General features: G+C 32.8%; 1 protein-coding gene across 12 annotated transcripts in view; it reads left to right on the forward strand.

Moving 5' to 3' along the window:
- LOC128986010 (RNA-binding protein Musashi homolog Rbp6) overlaps positions 1 to 19,892 on the forward strand; it is an 802,253-nt gene that overhangs the window by 748,551 nt on the left and 33,810 nt on the right. For all 12 annotated transcript variants that reach the window (XM_054406067.1, XM_054406068.1, XM_054406071.1 and 9 more), the window contains one exon: positions 5,242 to 5,290. In XM_054406067.1, coding sequence (XP_054262042.1) covers positions 5,242 to 5,290 — 49 coding nt within the window. The remainder of the gene's footprint in view (positions 1 to 5,241; positions 5,291 to 19,892) is intronic.

Below are 19,892 nucleotides of genomic sequence, written 5' to 3' on the forward strand. Positions count from 1 at the left end.
TTGTCGCATTTCTAGGTGGTTAATAACATGGGGGGGAGGGGGTGAAGTTGGGGGGCCGCCCGGGGGGCCGCCGCGCACAAAATAGCTCATATCTCGAGAACCAAAAATCATATGAATACGTTAGACACCTCAAACTGTGCAGAAAAATGCATTCTACAAATAGATTATGTAGTAGTTTCACAGAAATTGACAAGAAGTTACTAAAAATTATATTTTTAAAATTTACGATAAGTATAATCAGGAGTATAATGGTTTTTGTTGTTGTTTAGAACCATTAATTTTTTAATTGACAACTTTTGAGAGTAGTACACTATAGGTAAATAGTACTTCTGTATAATGAAACTATTGCGGTACATAACTTAACAGCTATACAATCCTCAGATCCAATAAACATAACACAAACAAAGGCGCAAAACGCGTCGCGGTCATTGTTCCTGCTGCCTTAACTATTAATGGCGAGTACAGTTCAAGCTGAGACTTATATTATACTTTTAGAACGATGGAGATTCTGAGGATTCATTTTCATATATATAAAATAGTATTGAGGGACTATTATGTAGCGAGAAATATAGTTTGTAAAAGAAGAGAGTTTATAAAAAATTGGGCAGTATTTATTATAGTTGAATATAGTTGAACGTTTCCATCATCTGACCAGGCTGCACAATTGGTGCAACAGCTGTTTCGGCGATCGCGTAAAGGTAGTGTAAACGATACGAGTAGAAAATGTTAAATACAAGCCTTGTTGAGTGCCTTAAAAACTTCTACGAGTGTCGTTAACACTATTTACGCGAGTTGTGTGCATTAATTAACCTGCAACAGTATTTTAATTACCAAAAACCACTACTCAAAACTTAAAAAGAGAGGTTATTTTTTCTTTATCCCTCATTGTCTCTGACAGTAATGCAACGAATCATCGCACCAATCGTTAACAATTAAATTGACCTGAACAGCTGAAGTTATAGTTGAAGTTCGAAGCATTATAATTTTACTTCTTATCTCTCAATCCTTGACCCTATCTGGGTACCAGTGGTGGTTATATTTTGGCCCTTTTTGTAGTGGTACCATATAATTCACCAGAGAACAGTTACATGCCCATATAAGTAGATATCTATTATATATTATGTTTCAGTGATAAATGTAGAATATAAAAATATATATTTTTCAGCAATGCTTTTAGGCGTAGTAGCAAGAGGTTTGCAATTTTTTGGATTATTCAACTTAGAAATGTTTAAATCAACCCGCAAAAATCATAAAAATAATGTTTTTATCCATATTATCCAAATGTTAAGGTTGTGTAAAATATGATTCCTTACGTAGAAATAGCAATGTTTTTTTTTAATACGCATAAAAATAAAATTATAAAAAACTACCAAACTACTTTATTTACCAAATTGTATTTAATTGTTGTATGAGAAATAAATTTATTGCATCAACAGTAAATGAATATTATACTGCTGTAACAATTTAGTATTTTCACAAAAATTTTCAATAGAATATAATTTAATTTTTACCATATGTTTTTACTTTTATCAATATGTCAATCCATCTCTCTTTATCAAACCTTGTATAATATATGGCCAAACAGACCAATAGGTAATTGATTCAATACATTATAATATAGAACATTTTCAAATAACCTTATTTAATGTAAATATATAATAACCTATAACTTTTTGTAACAAAGTTGCTTCAATTTCAATATAATTTTACTTAAATAACTTGTCAAAATTCAAATTTAGCTCTATGGCAAATGAAAATTGTTATAATATATGTGTGAACAGTGGCCTACAATTTTCCGTGATAAAGTCAGCATTGACATATGTGAATGCAACAATGCATCAAACCTTCCTCACTTCTAAGAGTGCTGAGCTAGTATGAAGATATAAATTGTAAACTGCATATTTTAATATACATTTTTTTTTAAGTGCATATATTTGGAATAAATTAGTGAAATTTGATTAAAGAAGATCCGTCCTTGTTACAAATATTAATAACTACACAACATCAAGAAATTTAACTGTGAAGAAGACGTCAATTTTGGTGAGATCACTCCAGTAGACATTTTCTTTCCTTGGATCGAAGCCATTACAACACTTTTAAGCCTAACTTTTGAACTTTTGTACCATAATTTAAAAGTCAAGAAACTAATAGAAGCTTATATAGAACATAAATTAATTAACCTTTCAGAAAATAATTCGAACATAATTTATATTTCAAAACAAAATTTAATTAGGCTATATATAATCACAAAATTAAATTCAAACGCCGCTCGATCACCCCACCTGAGATAAAGATCCATGCAATATAACCCCTCAACCTAAATTAGAACTATTGTAATAGGCCTAGCCTAAAGCTTAATTTAGTAAATTCATTTGCACCCTTTGTAAACTTTTATTGTGAACCCTTAGTTTCTTTTCTTTTACAATCAATTTTGTATTGTAATTAAATAAATTTAAGTTTAGATACTGGACATGGAGTTTCCATTGTATTCCTAGCTTGTATTTGTAGCCTTGTTACACTGCATAATTTAAGAGTAAAAGCTCTTTCTAAAAATGTATAGTTAAATGTTGTTGAAATCGAAATTTCCTGAGTAATTTACGTCAGAATGTGAAATGTTAACATTCTTTTACGAAAACATAATTTTTATCACCTTTTCAAAACTACATAAAATTGTTATAACCAACCTCAGATTCGGAGATGTATAAATTGTAGGGAATTTATTGCAGTTTCAGATGGTGATGGAAACGATCCACCACCAAAATATATTTTGAACTCTCTTCTTTTACAAACTATATTTCCCGCTACATAATAGTCGCTCAATACTATTTTATATATATAGATATGCAAATGAATCCTCAGAATCTCCATCATTCTAAAAGTATAATATAAGTCTCAGCTTGAACTGTACTCGCCATTACTAGTTACGGCAGCAGGAACAATGACCGCGACGCGTTTTGCGCCTTTGTTTGTGTTATGTTTATTGGATCTGAGGATTGTATAGCTGTTAAGTTATGTACCGCAATAGTTTCATTATACAGAAGTACTATTTACCTATAGTGTACTACTCTCAAAAGTTGTCAATTTAAAAATTAATGGTTCTAAACAACAACAAAAACCATTATACTCCTGATTATACTTATCGTAAATTTAAAAAATATAATTTTTAGTAACTTCTTGTCAATTTCTGTGAAACTACTACATAATCTATTTGTAGAATGCATTTTTCTGCACAGTTTGAGGTGTCTAACGTATTCATATGACTTTTGGTTCTCGAGATATGAGCTATTTTGTGCGCGGCGGCCCCCCGGGCGGCCCCCCAACTTCACCCCCTTCCCCCCATGTTATTAACCACCTAGAAATGCGACAACATCGATTTTCTTCATCTACTAGGTACCCATAGCAACAATCAAAAGTCAAATTTCGTTACACTTTTATGCATGCTCAAACCCCCTCAGCGCCTGGACTAAACGTCGTTTCGACAACTACGATAGTTAGATAGAGATTATTTCGATAAGTGTGAAATTATTATAGGTTTAAAAGGAATAATGTTTTAATTTATAGATGAAACACATGGCTCTTGATAGAGTTTCGTACGTTTGACTAGTCTTGCTATTGTTGTTCGCTCTCAACACTACTTATCAAGTTCAATTTGTCGTACATGTGACGGTAGCTGATTGTGTTGTGTCGCTCTGTTCGATGCAGTTTTTCACATCCCTGATGCCCGCATGCCCGCGACACCGCAGCCATTGCGAAAAGGCTACCATTAATCACATAATGGGCTTTTCCTAAAGCCCAATTTGCCGCGGCTTTCCACGTATGGACCCAATTCGTCTTCTAAATGACCCACGTCATTGGCTAATTAGTTCTGAACGAGCGAGTACTTTTTACGATTGGTCGGTCAAATGTAAAATGTGCTTTCGATAAGTTACAAATGATTTTGTAACCAACAAGTAATGTGAACGGGTTTTGGTGTAAAAGTACTACGTTTTATCAAACCTGATGGATAGTGATTGTGAGAATTGTTCCTCTTATATCTGAATTGATCCTTTAAATAGTATTTGCATCATATTATGGAAAACCGACACATACCTATGTAATAGTAGAAAGGTGGCGAGGAGAACCATGTCAGATAAATTAGTGCTGCTCTAGAAATAGGTTCTATTATTTTGAGGTCAAAGGTTTCCGAGGTTGAACTCTCAAAGACCCAGTCAAAAGTTTGTTCTGTCGGTTGTTCTCGTGGGTCAGTTTTCTTCCTTCAGGTGAAAGTAAAATTTCTGCTAATTTATTTGTATTTACATATCGTGATAATATAGTTAAAATATTAATATAACCATCCATCTACTTGTATTTACCATTTATGAATAAGTTCGTTATTGTGGAAGTTCATTCTTATCATCATCATTATTATCATTATTATCATTATTATTATTATTATTATTATTATTTTTTTTTTTTTTATTATTATTATTATTATTATGTACCTCTAAAATATATTATTATAAGGCAATGGAACTTATGGCTTTCCTCTCAAATAGCTTGCAGCTAGAGAGGTACACAAGGCGCTGCAGTGTACAGCAAACTTTGGCATGCGAGATAATAAACAAATTGAAATTGAAATGATTATTATTATTATTTATTTTTCCCAATGAATACACAGTAATATTCATTAATAATGCTAAGCTCTGAACTCATTCCATTTTAAATATCTCATGTCTTTGTCATTTTGATTTGTTTGCCCAGTATTTTCAGATTCTATTTAAATATTTTTACTTTCAGTAAACAACCGAACCACGATTTAAGAATAACTCTGTCAATTAACTGTATCACCTGAGATTCATTATGTATCCAAACAGCTGATTATTATTGTGATATTTCCCTACCCTCTGTCATTTATTTTCTGCAGCCGTGTTTGCCACAGAGTGTACAATGTGTTACACATGCCCTAGGTTTACATAATGTAACTTGACTGTATTCCCTGCAGGCCCAGCACACAAAACCTCGGCCTGTTCTCACTAGAGGTGACATTCATTCTCGCATTAACATAACGCAGGGCAAAGCCGTGAGTTATGGACTTTCTGTCGCCCAAACCACTACTTTCTGTACAGTTTCATTGTAACTCAGTTGTACCAAACGATACAATAAATATTGTATAAATACAATATAAATATTGCAATTATTATATTGTTCTTTATAATACATGATTTACGCTTCTCGATAACTAATTTCATTATTTGTTTGCAGATTGAGGACGCGATGCTCATGTTCGACAAGCAGACAAATAGGCATAGAGGTAAGTCGATTTTATATTTGACATAACATGCTATGTAACACTCGTATCGGAATATTGCGTATTGGATTTGCTTGCTAACCACCATCATTGTACGATGATAATTCAAATCTAAGAATTCTTCAATGTTATGGTATTAAAACTACAGATCCTTTAAATACTTAGGTCTATAGGGATATACCTTTTTGTATTGGATTTTCTCGATACAGTAGTAGCTACCATTGTAATAAAATAACCATATATGATAAATAATTTGTTCAATGTAATAGTAAAAAAAGTATTTTTAGTTGATGATTATCTATTAAAAACAAGTTATAAGTTGAACCTCGGGTTCAAGGGTGATTTTCCTTTAATAGTATACTGCTTATAATCAAGAAATTAATTCATTTTTAAATACTTTACATGACAGACTTTTCCTATTACTAAGTTATTTTATTCTACTAATAATGTTTATTAAACTTTTAGATCAAAATATATTTATTTATAAAAGATTGCCACTTTGTAGCACAAGACTAGAGTTTCCTAATTCCATACGCCATTGTCGGCGTTTTAATATTAACGAATACATCATGTTTCTGTCTCGCGTAGCTAAGCTAAACTACATAAAGCTGAATTGTTGTTGCAACAACCGTAATCTAACGTTATTCTAGTCGAGAATCCTATGTTAATATTGTGAATCAAGGACCTGCTTTCTACAAATGAAAAATATCCTACATGGTTATTTACTGTATTCCAATTGTGGAGCTTATATCTACAATTGCAGCCTGAAAATCATCGGTAAACGAATATTTCCTCGTATATGCTTATTAAAATAACTTAAACTGAAGTATACACTCTTAGCTCGTGTATAGGGATCCTACTGACATTTTACACATTCCAAAGCGTGCTACCCGCCCATGTTGTGAAAGCCCCACGGCGGCGCTGCTCCGATTATTAGTCTGGCAATTGTCATATTTCCCCACAGTTTGTTTTTCGCCCTCCCTTATAACTACTTGTGTTCTTAGCTAATTTATTAAGCTACGTGTTACAATTCCGCCCAACTTCGTTGCTGTGTTTCAAGTGGCTTTTCTTATAATAGTCAAGGGTACAGTTGTGTAAATAACTATGATAATTATATTTTTAAACTTTTTTATACATCGGTGAATTATAATTTATGTAAGAAATGATAATTACCCTTGAGTATTTGTCATAACTATGTATTGTGAATGTAAAAGTAAACAGTTAATTTAATTAAATAAAAAACTATTAAATATAGAAACATATATTCATCATTGAATCTTTTAAATTCAAGTTACAAGAGAAATATTGATTAATGTACCTTAAAAATGCTCAATGATTTGCATCTGTAATTCCTCCACATGTACTCAAGCCTTCGGAATCAACAATGTTCGTTTACAGATAATATTTCTTAACTTTTCTACACCAGTCCTCCTATATTTATCGGTTTCTTAAAAAACAATTCATCTCCAGAATTGAACGCAAATGACGAAAAAGGTAGGTCTACTTATTTCGATTAGTTGGCTTTGTGTTTAGAAAATTCTGATGATTTCGTTACATTCATGTTTAGAGATTTTTCAGAATTAATTCACTATGTAGGCCTATAATTTTTACGAAGAAAGTAAATCCCTATTTTGCTAGTAACCTTCATACCCAACCGCGTGTACAGTTATCAACATTTAGTTCATTAAAGACGGTTAACTTCAGTGTCTACAATCTAGCGATATAACGTTACATTTCGCGCGTTTCACAGCGGACGTCACCAAGTGACGATGATAATGACGCATTAACTTGTTTATCGTCATAACACTGCTTATTCTTATCAGCGCTGTTATCAGTCAAACTTCATCTTATGACGTCCCTTCTTACCTCGGTCATTACTTAGTTTATGCTGTTGAATTCTCTCGTCCTTAGATAAGAACAGAGTGGTAGTTTATGCCATTGAATTATCTCGTCCTTGGATAAGAACATATTGAACATAAAGAGTATAGATTAAGTAAACCTATCTTTGAGGTAGAAACGTATATGTAGAGGTTTTTGGTAGCTTTGTAAGAGAAAATTCTTGGAACCACTGTTCAATAATTCAAATCAAATCAAATTTGAGTTTAAATGTTGATTTCATTACTATTATAGTTTCATACAAAATCAAATAAATAATTCGAAGTTATCAAATAAATTTTCAAATAATCATCAAATAAATTTTGTCGAAATCTCTATTAACTTAGAATTAAGCAAGTAGCTAACACGTTGAAAGGGGTTTTTTATGCAGGCATAATAGTTTAGCCCAACAATTTCGTGTCTAAGTCTATAAATAAAAATTTAATCCAACTTGTTGGATTAAATGCTACAAATGTATCTCCTTTTAAAATTAAACCTTGAAAATTGAGTTTAAAAATGTTTCAATGATAATAAATTGCTGTTATATCCTAATCGAAATCAACAGTGAACCTTATTTGGATTCTTTAACTGATAACGACAATAAATAATCAAGTTTGAAGAAGGATGGAGATTACAGTTAATACAGTATATACAGCAGCTAATGAGACAAAATAGTTAAACTAGATAAATACGAGCAAAATGATGAGTTAACATATATAAAAACTAAATCTATGTGTCTAGATGTAAAATATCTAGGTCCTAGTAATGATCGGATATAATAGGATAATATATCCTTGTGCCATAAATCCTAGTCAGCTTATCTGGTATGAAATATTATCTTGTATCCAACAGTGAGAGTCGTCAGACATGTATTACACACAATACAAGCCGTAACTTACCAGGTCCCTGGCCCTACTGCATATATCCAGCAAACAGTTAGTTTGTCACTTTGCCGCTAGACGTCTCTGCGAATCCTTACCGACCACGATTACAAAAAAAAACCGGTATGGATCATAAACATCAACAAATGACGTTTTTGGCCCGAAAATAAACATGATTTAACATTGGTTAAATGGAACTGCTAAAACATATGTTCAATGCTATTAGTATAGGATTCGGGCCAACAACGTCATTTTGTTTATGTTTATGATCCATACCGGGTTTTTTCTAGTAATCGTGTTACCGACACAATAGATACATCATATTTATAATATCAGGTGTTTGTGATCAATATATTTGTATACAGCTATACCATTTAACTACTGCAAAAATTTATTTACTCATAATGGATCGATACTAATGTAAACAATAATACTCCCTACACTACAACTATCGACTACAATATTAAAAGTTCATTCAATTTAATTTGAGGACAATAAATTTTAAAATTAATGCTAGCGTAGTTAGTTTATTACATACATTCCTATTAAAATAATTACTCTCAGAAAACATTTACGACAGTTACGCAAGAATCAGGTTGTACTAACTGTACATGTTGGAATTCAAAATTATCATTTAGAATAAAATTCAACATAGTTAGTAAAGTTAAAGCTTTTAAAACAGTTAACCAGACAGATGTTACTTGTTATTTCTCTTTAAATGAGAGTTTACTCTATTCACTTAAACGCATACCGTAACAAGAATGAAAATTAAAAATCATGATTTAAAAAATCTTCGTTGGCTGTCATTATTAAAAAAATCAAAAGCTTTTTCAAACTTAATATACGTATATAAGGAACTGACAACTTCAAACAGTATGTACACTTTTTAAATATAGTGTTATAGACACAAATCGAATAGGAAATCATGTTGAAGTAACATAATTGGTTGATCTATTACTGATACAGGACGGACAATCAGCACAATTGTCCAACCACCAACTTTTGTTTATAATATCCCCTATAAAATATACGAAAATTTGTTTACAAGCCCTACAAATTTTATAGAAACCCTACTCTACACTTTTTTGTCTTTCATAGTATTGTACATCACTGGATGTAATAAAGACACGGCGAGAATGAATGAATGTAAAAACTGAATATTGCACCACTACTCATGTTTTTCGTAAATCTAATGTAATATTCTAACATACAACCCAAGTGAGGAGAAGGTGACATACAAATTTGATTAGCATGCTAATATTTGCACCATGATATTAAGGTAGCATATGAGATGATAGTATGTTAATTATACTTATCTTGCTCAAGGGACAGGAGCCAGCATAGAACATGGCCAGGGAGTGGCATTTGAATTAGAAAATTATACTAATGTTGTACACCTTGACATAATAGAGGAGCATGGCAGCAGGGTATTGCTCATCATGGAGAGGTAGTGGGATATCAGCAGATGTACACTTGACTGTAGACTCTCATGTAGCATAACACCACCAACAGCCACGTCTCTGGGGACAACGCCATGTCAGTTGTAATTAATAGTAATTGTTAAATATTAATAAGTCAGTTTGTATGGTATCTAATTCACATGCTACGGGGTGAGCAAAAAAAAACACGGACAAATTTAAAATGTTATTACTCAGCTGTTATAAAGGCTGGAGGGTTCATTAATGCGGCAAATGAATGTTTATTTGATGCCATTTAGTGTATAGTTACTATGAATCATAACACACCCTGCTAAAGTCCAGTAGTTATAATGCACCTAACTTCACCTCGTCATGAAATCTGTGGTATTTTCTGAGGATTAGTCTTAACGTTTATTTTGTTTAACTCTGGAGAATTACAAAATAAAAACATGAAATTGTTTTAAATGTACATGATACGCCTGCCAATAGTCAGTTGTCCAGGTAAAAATGTTTAAAGGTTAGTAAACCAGTTGCAGTAGGGTATTTAGGGATATTCTCATTCTTAATAATCGGATTTATTTTATTGGAATCATAAGTTATTTTTACAGTAATTGCAAGGACATAGTTCAATTAATTTCAAACCTTAACTATTTTTCCCTCTTTTAAGTTATAAGTAAAGACCAAGTCATATTTTTTTAATTTTATTTTGTAAAACAAATTGGAACTTCTGTCTAATATTAAGGCAAACTGGAGGCAAATTTAAAGGGAGAGAGCTGTAACTAGAATATCAATTAATTCTTCGTCACAAGAATGAAAAATGGTAGAAGTTTGGTAGTCACTCATACTTGGGAGCCGTTTTTCCGCCGGCGACAAGACTGTTGAAACCTCCATTAATTAAAAAGTCAGCGTTTATGAAAGCTGGGTAATTCATTGTGGGACCTGTCTAACGTGAGGTTAGGAATTTCTCTAAAATGTTTACCCAAGACGAATTTGTGTTTGGTTTTAACACCTCCATGGGTGTTCGGGGTGAATATTTGGGTTTTTGGTAGTTTGTATCTATTAGATGAAGAGTTTGAAGCTTTACTTATCTGTTATATCCCTCGTTACAGCCCACGTACACATCACTGGTCGTTCTAATACTCGTACTAATGTCTGCTCTGTATAAAGACTTGGTATTTGGACAGCTTGAATCTGTCGGTTAAAGCGTTACTTACTGGTTTTAACCCTCGATACACCACGTATACACATCGCTGGTCGTTGTAATACTCGTACTAATGTCTGCTCTGTATAAAGACTTGGGGATTTGGGCAGCTTGAATCTGTCGGTTAAAGCGTTACTTACTTGTTATAACCCTCGATACACCACGTATACACATCACTGGTCGTTGTAATACTCGTACTAATGTCTGCTCTGTATAAAGACTTGGGACTTGGACAGCTTGAATCTGTCGGTTAAAGCGTTACTGTTGGTTTTAACCCTCGATACACCACGTATACACATCACTGGTCGTTGTAATACTCGTACTAATGTCTGCTCTGTACGGAGACTTGGGATTTGGCGAGCTACGTCTGGCGAGTGATGGATTGGCTGGATGCACGTCGGAAGGGATTATAATATCGGGATACAAGCGTTTGATAAATTATGGTACAAGACGCAAGTTTCTGCATAAAAGGATAATCGGTTGCAAAATTACTATATTAAACTGTTCTAATCATATACGAATATTATTCATAGTTAAATTTGTTCCACGTTTATCCGGTTGAAACTGAAAAAGACAGTTGTTTCGTCAAAATAAGCTTGATAGTTACGTATAACACTTGGATAACCTTATTAGCTTATTTATCTATATTAATCATAAAACCTTACAGTAATGTAGGATAAATGTAGGAACAATAACAATTTTGGCTACTACTTTTTATTGAATACAAAATCTAGAACCATACAAAAAGATAATAATATTTAATTCCCATCAGCATACATTCTTTGATGTTTTAAAAACTTTGATTTTCATTATCTTTTTCACGAGACCATTTTTTTATTATTTAAACAATTCCTCTATCATGCAGAACGTGGTGCATAGAGTCGTAATGCTATTATGAACGCTGCTAGCACTCTATGACACTGTATGGGACATTGCCATTTATGAGCAAATACGGTTATGGTTAATGGATAATGGTGCTGGTGATGGTAATGGTGAGTCGCGATAGGCAATGTTCTAAAACTCGTATGTTACGCCTAGGTAGATAACAAGATCTTGCTTAACAATTTTGTTTCAGAAGGTTATGGTTATATTATTTAATAACAAAACTGGTACTATCAAGTGTTAACATTATAAGGTGTGATTCCCCAATTTACACATTACATGATATTAAAATTGAAGGATTAAAACGTGTAATTGATCCTAATTACAGTTATGAAGATTGTTAGAGTGAATCACCATCTGCAAGAGACATATTACACAAAGTAAGTGTTGTCTTACATAATGGATCTGTAAGGTATAAAAGTGTAAATCGCTATATTTTTCTAAGAGTCCTTCGTGGACTCATCATCATGGAGTCATCTTTCAAATCTCGTAAATCTTCTGTACAAACAACTAATATCACTAAGAATTCAATTTAAATTGTCTATTGTGATACTTTATAATGTACTCGTTATTTCTTTCCGCCTCCTCCCTAATTATACCCAACAGAATGTTGAGTCGCATAATTTATCAACGGGCTGTAAGTCGTGATATTATAATCTAGCAAGACATGCGTCCCCCCTATCCATCATATTCAGCAGCCCCCTTCCCCTCTACCCACGCTTTCATCCCTTATCCAAGAGGAAGTTTTCATTTAAACTGTTTTCATATCACCTCCCTAACCCTGCCTACTGTGTTTACCTTCTGCAAGTAATTGATGGTACAAGAAGACTACAAAAACCACGAATTCCTTCCTGAGGTTGTGGTTCTAGTGACATTGCTATTTATCATCAAGGTTGCAAAAAAACTTCCACAATCTCAGAGCTTAAAATCTCAAGATTTTTACCTGAAGAGTAAAAACAATATAATCGTGTACAGTTTTACAGAGGGTTAACTAATTTAACGTTTGGATCAAATGAATCAGCCACATTTACTATTTACCTCACCTTTAGACACGCTTTAACAAATCTTTGTTGTGTTATTTACTTGATTTTTATAAGTTTGCACTAATTATTCAATCGAAGATGTATTTCCCAAAGTTAAACTGAATCAGGAACGTGGCGTTTGTTAAATTAGGCGTTTTTTCCCCTTAGTGCATAATTTAATACTATCTTAATTTTAAATCAAGTCTAGGTTCACCCCTCATTTACTTGAGTATTGTAAGGGGTCCAATCTGTTGACTTTTGTCATTTTATTTGGATTTGCCACACAATTAATTCCTAAGAACTCATTGTTAAACTGTGTTTGTGCAGGGTCCATCACAAAACCGTATATTTTCATAATTCATTTTTCATTACTAGCAGGATAATCCGAGCTATCTTATCAAAGGTGGATGTATCGTTGCGTTTAATATAATCTCAATCAATGTACATTGTACAAGACAATCCTCTACCAAGTGTGTAGTGGGTGTATTGCACATTCTCACCATGCTACTCGTCCTCCCGGCTCCCTAGGGAGTTGAGGGATTTGTATACAAGTATTCCGCCACAGATTATCCCTCACTCCTCGCTTAATCGTCTCCTTACCGACCGTGTTTACATTCTCTTTACCCTTTGTTGTTTCGCGTGGTAACTAAAGTAAATTGACTGGGGTTTTAAACACATCTCTCCACGTATATACTGTGAATGTTTTACATAAATTCATTTTGCTAACAGGTGTAAATTTGTACTATGTATTGAGGGATGAAGAGTAGTTTTTAAGAAACAAGTCGCCTCAGTCATTGCTTCCTAGAGATGGTTGCTAATTTGGTTTTAGATATCAGTGTATCAAATAAATTATAGTTCGAACTACCCTATATAAATTGATCAATGTTTACTGATGATCATGGATATGTTAATTCATCCAAATTTCTTAAACGAATGAATATGATTCATGAATTAAAATATTTGGCTAATAATGTGTAAGTAAACTACTGAACCCCGATACATTAACATGACGTCCGATCCTATCCAAACGTTGGGTGCTCCATATCTGTGTACATGCACTCGGGCTACTATCGTGTAAAGTGGTTATTCCCCTTATAGTTTCATGAAACATTAATACTGCTGCTGATATCTCTCCATATGACGTAATCACTTCACAGGTACTGCGGGTATTGGGTGTTGAGCGACTACTGATTTGGTTATGTTTACCCGTCTAGTCATAGTACAGATAATATTTTAATTTAATAATATTATCGGTTTACTTATTGGTTGGAGTAGGCCTACAACCTTTGTACGGCACCGTCTTCTATTATTCTTTCCAAAATTTCGTGTGATTCGGCTGATTTCGTCAATGTCGTAAACTGTGTATGTAAATAAAATGTGTGTCCGTTTTTGTATGCGTGTTCTTCGTTTTACGATAGTATGTGACAAACACTCTCAATGTGAGCTAATGTTTTAACCTGTATAATGGCGCAGCTGAAGATGTGTCGTAATTGACATGAAACGCGTAATGCAGAAACGTTTGACACCTTAGGCCACCGAAAAAAGGTAAATTATTCTGAATTATTGGTTTCCATGTTGGTTTCAGAGGTTAACGTTAAAAACGGCAATGAGTTCCTAGGTTTACATTTAAAAAAATAATTATTTTAGTGTTATGTTTTTCATTAGTAAATACTCTACGTCCAAATACTAAATAATTGTATGTATTTGTATAACACATACAATGTGATTTTCCTAACACCCAAAGTTGGTCTAAAAGTGCCTCGTAAACAACTAGTTCAGTATTATTTAAGATCTGAAGCTACAATAATACCACGTATCGTTTTAATACGAGAAATTATGTTATTGTAAACACAGATTAAATTTGCTAAATACTAATCATTGTTGTTGGTTCTTTTTAACATTATATTTAAAGTTCTACATATTTTCTGGTAGAATATTCTATACAAAGAATCATAAAATAGCATCGTAGAACGTGGGCATTCTTTGTTATCAGCAATCACATGATTACCCACATTGTGATCGCCACTCACTTATTTATGACATCCCTCGGGCTCTGAAGCTCCTCTATCCTGTAGAGTCCGGGAGATGTATTGAAGCTCAATATCTCCGAATGGGTCTCTGGATGAAGAATGTTTCTGTCAAGATAATTGATTATCTTTTGAGATTTCTCCGTAATAACTCACATTCATACGTCCGGAGTACCTTCTCCGTCTACTTCCTTTTTGCTTTTTGTGAGACAACAAAGTAGTTTATTGTTTTCGTGTCATCTTGTTCGTCACCTACATCAGGACTAATTACATTGTTGATTTTTCATAGGAGCTCATGTCTAGAGAACATTGGGACTTGTCGATAAATACTTTAAATACTTCCATTATTTACGTAAATATTGATGGAACTAATGTCTTGGTTATATATTTAAAGCCATGATGTAAGTTTGTATCGATTCTGTGTACCAGTTTATAGAAACATCGCGTCATTAAGTTCACCCGTCGCTAAACGATATTATATCGAAAAATGGTTTGACCTTGAAAGGTTTTCATTTGTAACTACGTGACGTAAAAATTATCATTTGACTTACACACAGTAATAGAGAGACAGTTATACTGGACTTGATAGGTATCTTGGATGTGTTTCTTTCTTCTTAAGACATTGTATCCATTAGTGAAAATTGTAGTTGGATGCATTTTAAAAATTAGTCTATATTTTACCAAGCTGATAAATATAAAAATGTTCATCGTGTTAACAGTTATCACCGTATGTTTAACGAAGGAATATTCAAAACAAAAGGAAACAAGTATCATTACTTGTATTTTTAAACAACAACGAAATGTGCGGGTAACGCGTGATGATGTTGCTCTTTGCTGCCAGTCATTCTCATATCTCGGGCGAGTTTTGTTCCGGAGACTTTAGCCATTAATTAAAACAGTCAACGTTAAAAGAAGATATTTTAGTGTCAGAATCTGCCTGAGTAAGAAGAATGTTTCAGTGCGAACAAGTAACTGCGTTTTGTTTGGCTTTTTAGAACCATACAAATAATAAATAATTGTTGGGACTTTTCACGAGTGAATTGAATTATTGTTTGAAAATAGTTTTTTACTAGTAACAGTTTCATATTGTGTAGAAATTCTAAAATTTAAGTTGTTTACAGGCCTGAGAACCCTGTAAAAGCATAAATGGTGGGCGAGCGAATACACATTCATTTTTATAATGTACCCAGACTTGATCCTTTTGCGTTAATGGATATAATTATTTTGTCGAGTTTAGGAAATTGTAGAAGTGTTTTACAAACTGGCGTACAAATCTCAAGTCAAACAGTCAATAAATCATTTCATTTATAATTGTAAAAACATGATTTACACTTTCATTTTATTCTTTTAGTTAGTCATTTGTGTCATAATTTTTTTACCAATTTGACTATTCGTACAAAGCACGGTTCTTAAGCTTATTTTAATAAAAAAAAACATGCTTAAGAAATCTATAAATCAAACTATAGAAAAATCCCATTTAATAAAGCTCAACCACAGCTCCTGCAACAATTGTTAACAAGTAAAACATTTAACTTGTCTATGCAAAGATAAAGCTCGATTAAGGAAGTCAAAGGTTAGAACTGCCATCAACTAAAACGTAGTAGTGTCAAAAAAAAACTGCGGATTTTAAGTAGCTAAAGCAAATAATAGACTGGAATGCTCAGACTTGGTATTGATTGTGTGGACAACCTGCTCCATATTCAAGGGCCGCGAATTGCTCCTTACGAATTGCAAATTTTCCTCTTTTGTTTGCTATTGCACATGCATAAACATATTATTAAACGAGGCTTTCTTTTTCCTATTTCCTTACAGCTCTTATAACACAAGAGATATTCAAGCCCGAGATTGTTGACTAAATCTACATTTTTGAGGAACGACCATTAAAGTGTAATTTTAACTAGCCTTTTATTGAATAGGCAACAAATTATTGGATGAAACGTGAATACTGTTCTGTAGCACAGAACTATCTCTTATCAGAATAAATACTAGAAAGTGCAGATTAAACATCAAATATGTACATTAAAATCATTAAATTAACACATTAAATAATCATAAATCACATAAATTAACATTAATATTTTAAAATTTAATTTAAAATATAACATAGCTAGCTCAAAAATTCTTTGATCGAGTGAAATATCTACGGTACCTAAATTCAAAGTGTGACATAAAGCATGACGATATTTACTTTGTAGCCTATAATTCATACAACAACCATGAAAAAACATCTTTCGAAAGTATACAAACGCATTTATAAAATTGCTCTTATTGGCTTTCTCTATTCATGTATTCTTGAAAACAAACTATTAATGCAAAAATGCTAGTTTTATTGATTGTGCAAAATTAAAACCATAAGGTTATGAATAGTGTTTAAGTATATCTGCAATTTAAAAACACGCATCTTTTTAATATACCGTAAGAATCCATGTGACGGATTCACAGATTCCTAGCCCACCATGTTAAATAGAAATTAATCAATATTTATCTGCGTCATGAGCGAGTAATTCTATCAAATTTGGGTGTTAATTGGGAGTGGAAACCCGACCGAACTTAGTTACTTGAGGAAATAGAGCGCGCTGCTTACAGGAAGTGAACGTGTAATTCCAGGTAACGTGCTAAATACTTGGGCGCAAACTTGTACAGCAAACTGTTACAATCTCACACTCAAGACGCAGACAGAATGTACAGGTTTGGTTGGTAATTGCTTAAACGAGCAAAGAACGTACAACGGAAAATTGTTGACCGTAATCCGCTCCTCATACTTCTTGTTATTTAACTTGAGATGTTGGATCATGCCAAGTATCTTCAATGACAAAGGAAAACAAATAAAAGTTCTGCTCTGCAGAATTAGCGGGAGCTCTTTTCATATGCTGGACATATCTTTTCCATAGTTGGGGTCCCTTGCAGACAATTCAGTACCATCAAACGATATTTGGGAGATAATATGGAAATTCATATAGACCTAATTCGTTTGAATTTTATGTTCATGGAAACAGTTTGTTATTCTTAAACAAAAGACCAAAACTAAGTTCACTCCTCTTCTCTGACCTGTCTTGCATAAGAAAGATAGGTAATTAGGTAATTGAGCAAATGTCATGTTAATGATTTTACATACATACTTTTATTGACATTTCAGAATGATTCTCACTAGCTCTTTCTACACCTATTCCAATAGAAGAATAAATAATTATTCTGTCAAATAAAAAATCGAATGTGTTACTTTTCTAATAGCGTCTCCTGACTATCCCAACAACACTTGATGGACAGTTTTTGTTACTATTGTAACTTGGTTTATCAACGGTTTGAATTTAATACTACTTAGGATATACCACGCATAATATAGCCTTATAAAACTTTCATTTAATTATGTGTATATTATTTAAAAGAGACCAGCATTGCTGCATTAAGTTGGAGAGCAAGTCTCTGTTTAAGCGACAAGCAACACGATTCCAATTTTGTCGATTGGGAGCACAACGTGCGTAGCTTGCCGCTAGTTTTAATCTGTGTTTATCGCTACCATACATACCGTACTGTCCCGACATTATTGCATGTTTTGTAGCGAATACCAGCGCCGAATTTACGGTGGATTCCGTTTTTGCAATTAGAGCTGGCTGTAATATATCCTTGAGAAAGAAGTTGGGAATTTTAAGTTTCCCTGCTGCAACATTTTGCGATGAAAGAAAGAGTTTATAGAGGTTTGTGTTTTTTGTTGTGTAAAGTAGTAGATTTAATTAACTTGCCAGTCCAATTTACATTCTAAGCTAAATTTTCCGTTGACTGTAGAAACATCATTAGGCTACTACTAGAGTGAACTGGTATGTATAATCAATTAATTGTTATATAGAATTATTCAATTACATGTTACAATTTATCAAGATATAATTAAACCATCTTATTTGGTAACTTTTATTAAACCAATTCTTTTATTGGCACTAGTCAATAATATGTTAATATATTTTTAATGTATTAAATGTAGATGCGTTTTACTGACTAATCAATTTTATTTCCAAGAGTAAAAATACAAAAATGTTTGTCCTGACATTTGCCAATAATATTACCTTTAGAATACATCTAAATTAAAGATCTTTTTGTGTGTGTGAGTGCGTGTGCATGCGTATGTGTGATGTAACTCTCAATGTTTAAGGCACATAATCTTTTTAAGCGTTTATCTATTATTTTTGTCAAACTGATTAATCATCATGTGATTATCATTATGCGATGTTGTCATCGTCACTATGTAATGTAATTTTAAATGTTAAAGTACATTACGCTAGTATATAATATTTTTTATTTAACAAGCATTTCGAAAACTTTATTTTCTTCTTCAGGCTGTGTTGAAAACTAATACAAAAAGTAAATATTTACAATATTTAAATAAGCTTAATAACAAATTATTTTAAATGAAGTTCAAACAGATTAATTAAAGGACATTGGGAAAATATATGAAAAAATAATATTTAAAAATTTGAATATACATTACATATTATATCATTAAAATTTAGAATTACGTTACATTAATTTGCCAATATCTTTAATATAAATAAACTAAATAATATCTAGAATGTGGTTTTATGTTGTAGATATCTTTAGTTTTATATGTAGGCCTAAGGAAATTGAAATAATTTAATTCAATGGTTTTATTTCAACTGCGTTAAACTTAATTTAGCATCCCTCCGCATAAGATTAAATGTCATATTATGCTTGATAATCGAAACACCGCTTTAAATCGATAGGCATATTAATTATAATTTAACAGTTTTGCCTAAAATTATGATACATCATTAAAAATAATAATTCCTGCAATAATACAAAAAATAAAAGAAAGGCAGAGCTTCTCAGAGGACTTTCACACAATTCTTTTAGGGGAGAAACAATCGTTCTCCCGTATCAGGTGTTCAGGTGGACTTGACGGCTTCCGATTTTCCGATACTTCCGACAAAACTTATTATTTCCGGGCAGGTTCGACTACTGAAAGGACCCCTTATCAGGCTGCGATAATGTCCAAGTATGCCTGGAGTTCACCTCACCCCCTCGATCTTAGCTCGTTCCTTACAGAAAAGAAAAATTGAAAAGCTCGGCTGGTAATCAGATAAAACGTCATTTCCGTCGGTGGACATCCAATACAGCCGCCATATTGGCCCCAGGCCGCCATATTGGATCACAAAAACATTGTTGCGACTGTCGACCAATTATCTGATTGCCTTTTGTTGACTTTTGTTGCCTTTTGTACCATATGTTTTCCAGTTCGTGATTTCTTATTTTGCCTCTCTACTGAAATTTGCTGCCTCTTCTATTTATT

This window comes from Macrosteles quadrilineatus, unplaced genomic scaffold, assembly GCF_028750875.1.
Source record: "Macrosteles quadrilineatus isolate MER2022 unplaced genomic scaffold, UCM_ALF_1.0 Scaffold_2__2_contigs__length_208266976, whole genome shotgun sequence".
Taxonomy (NCBI): domain Eukaryota; kingdom Metazoa; phylum Arthropoda; class Insecta; order Hemiptera; family Cicadellidae; genus Macrosteles; species Macrosteles quadrilineatus.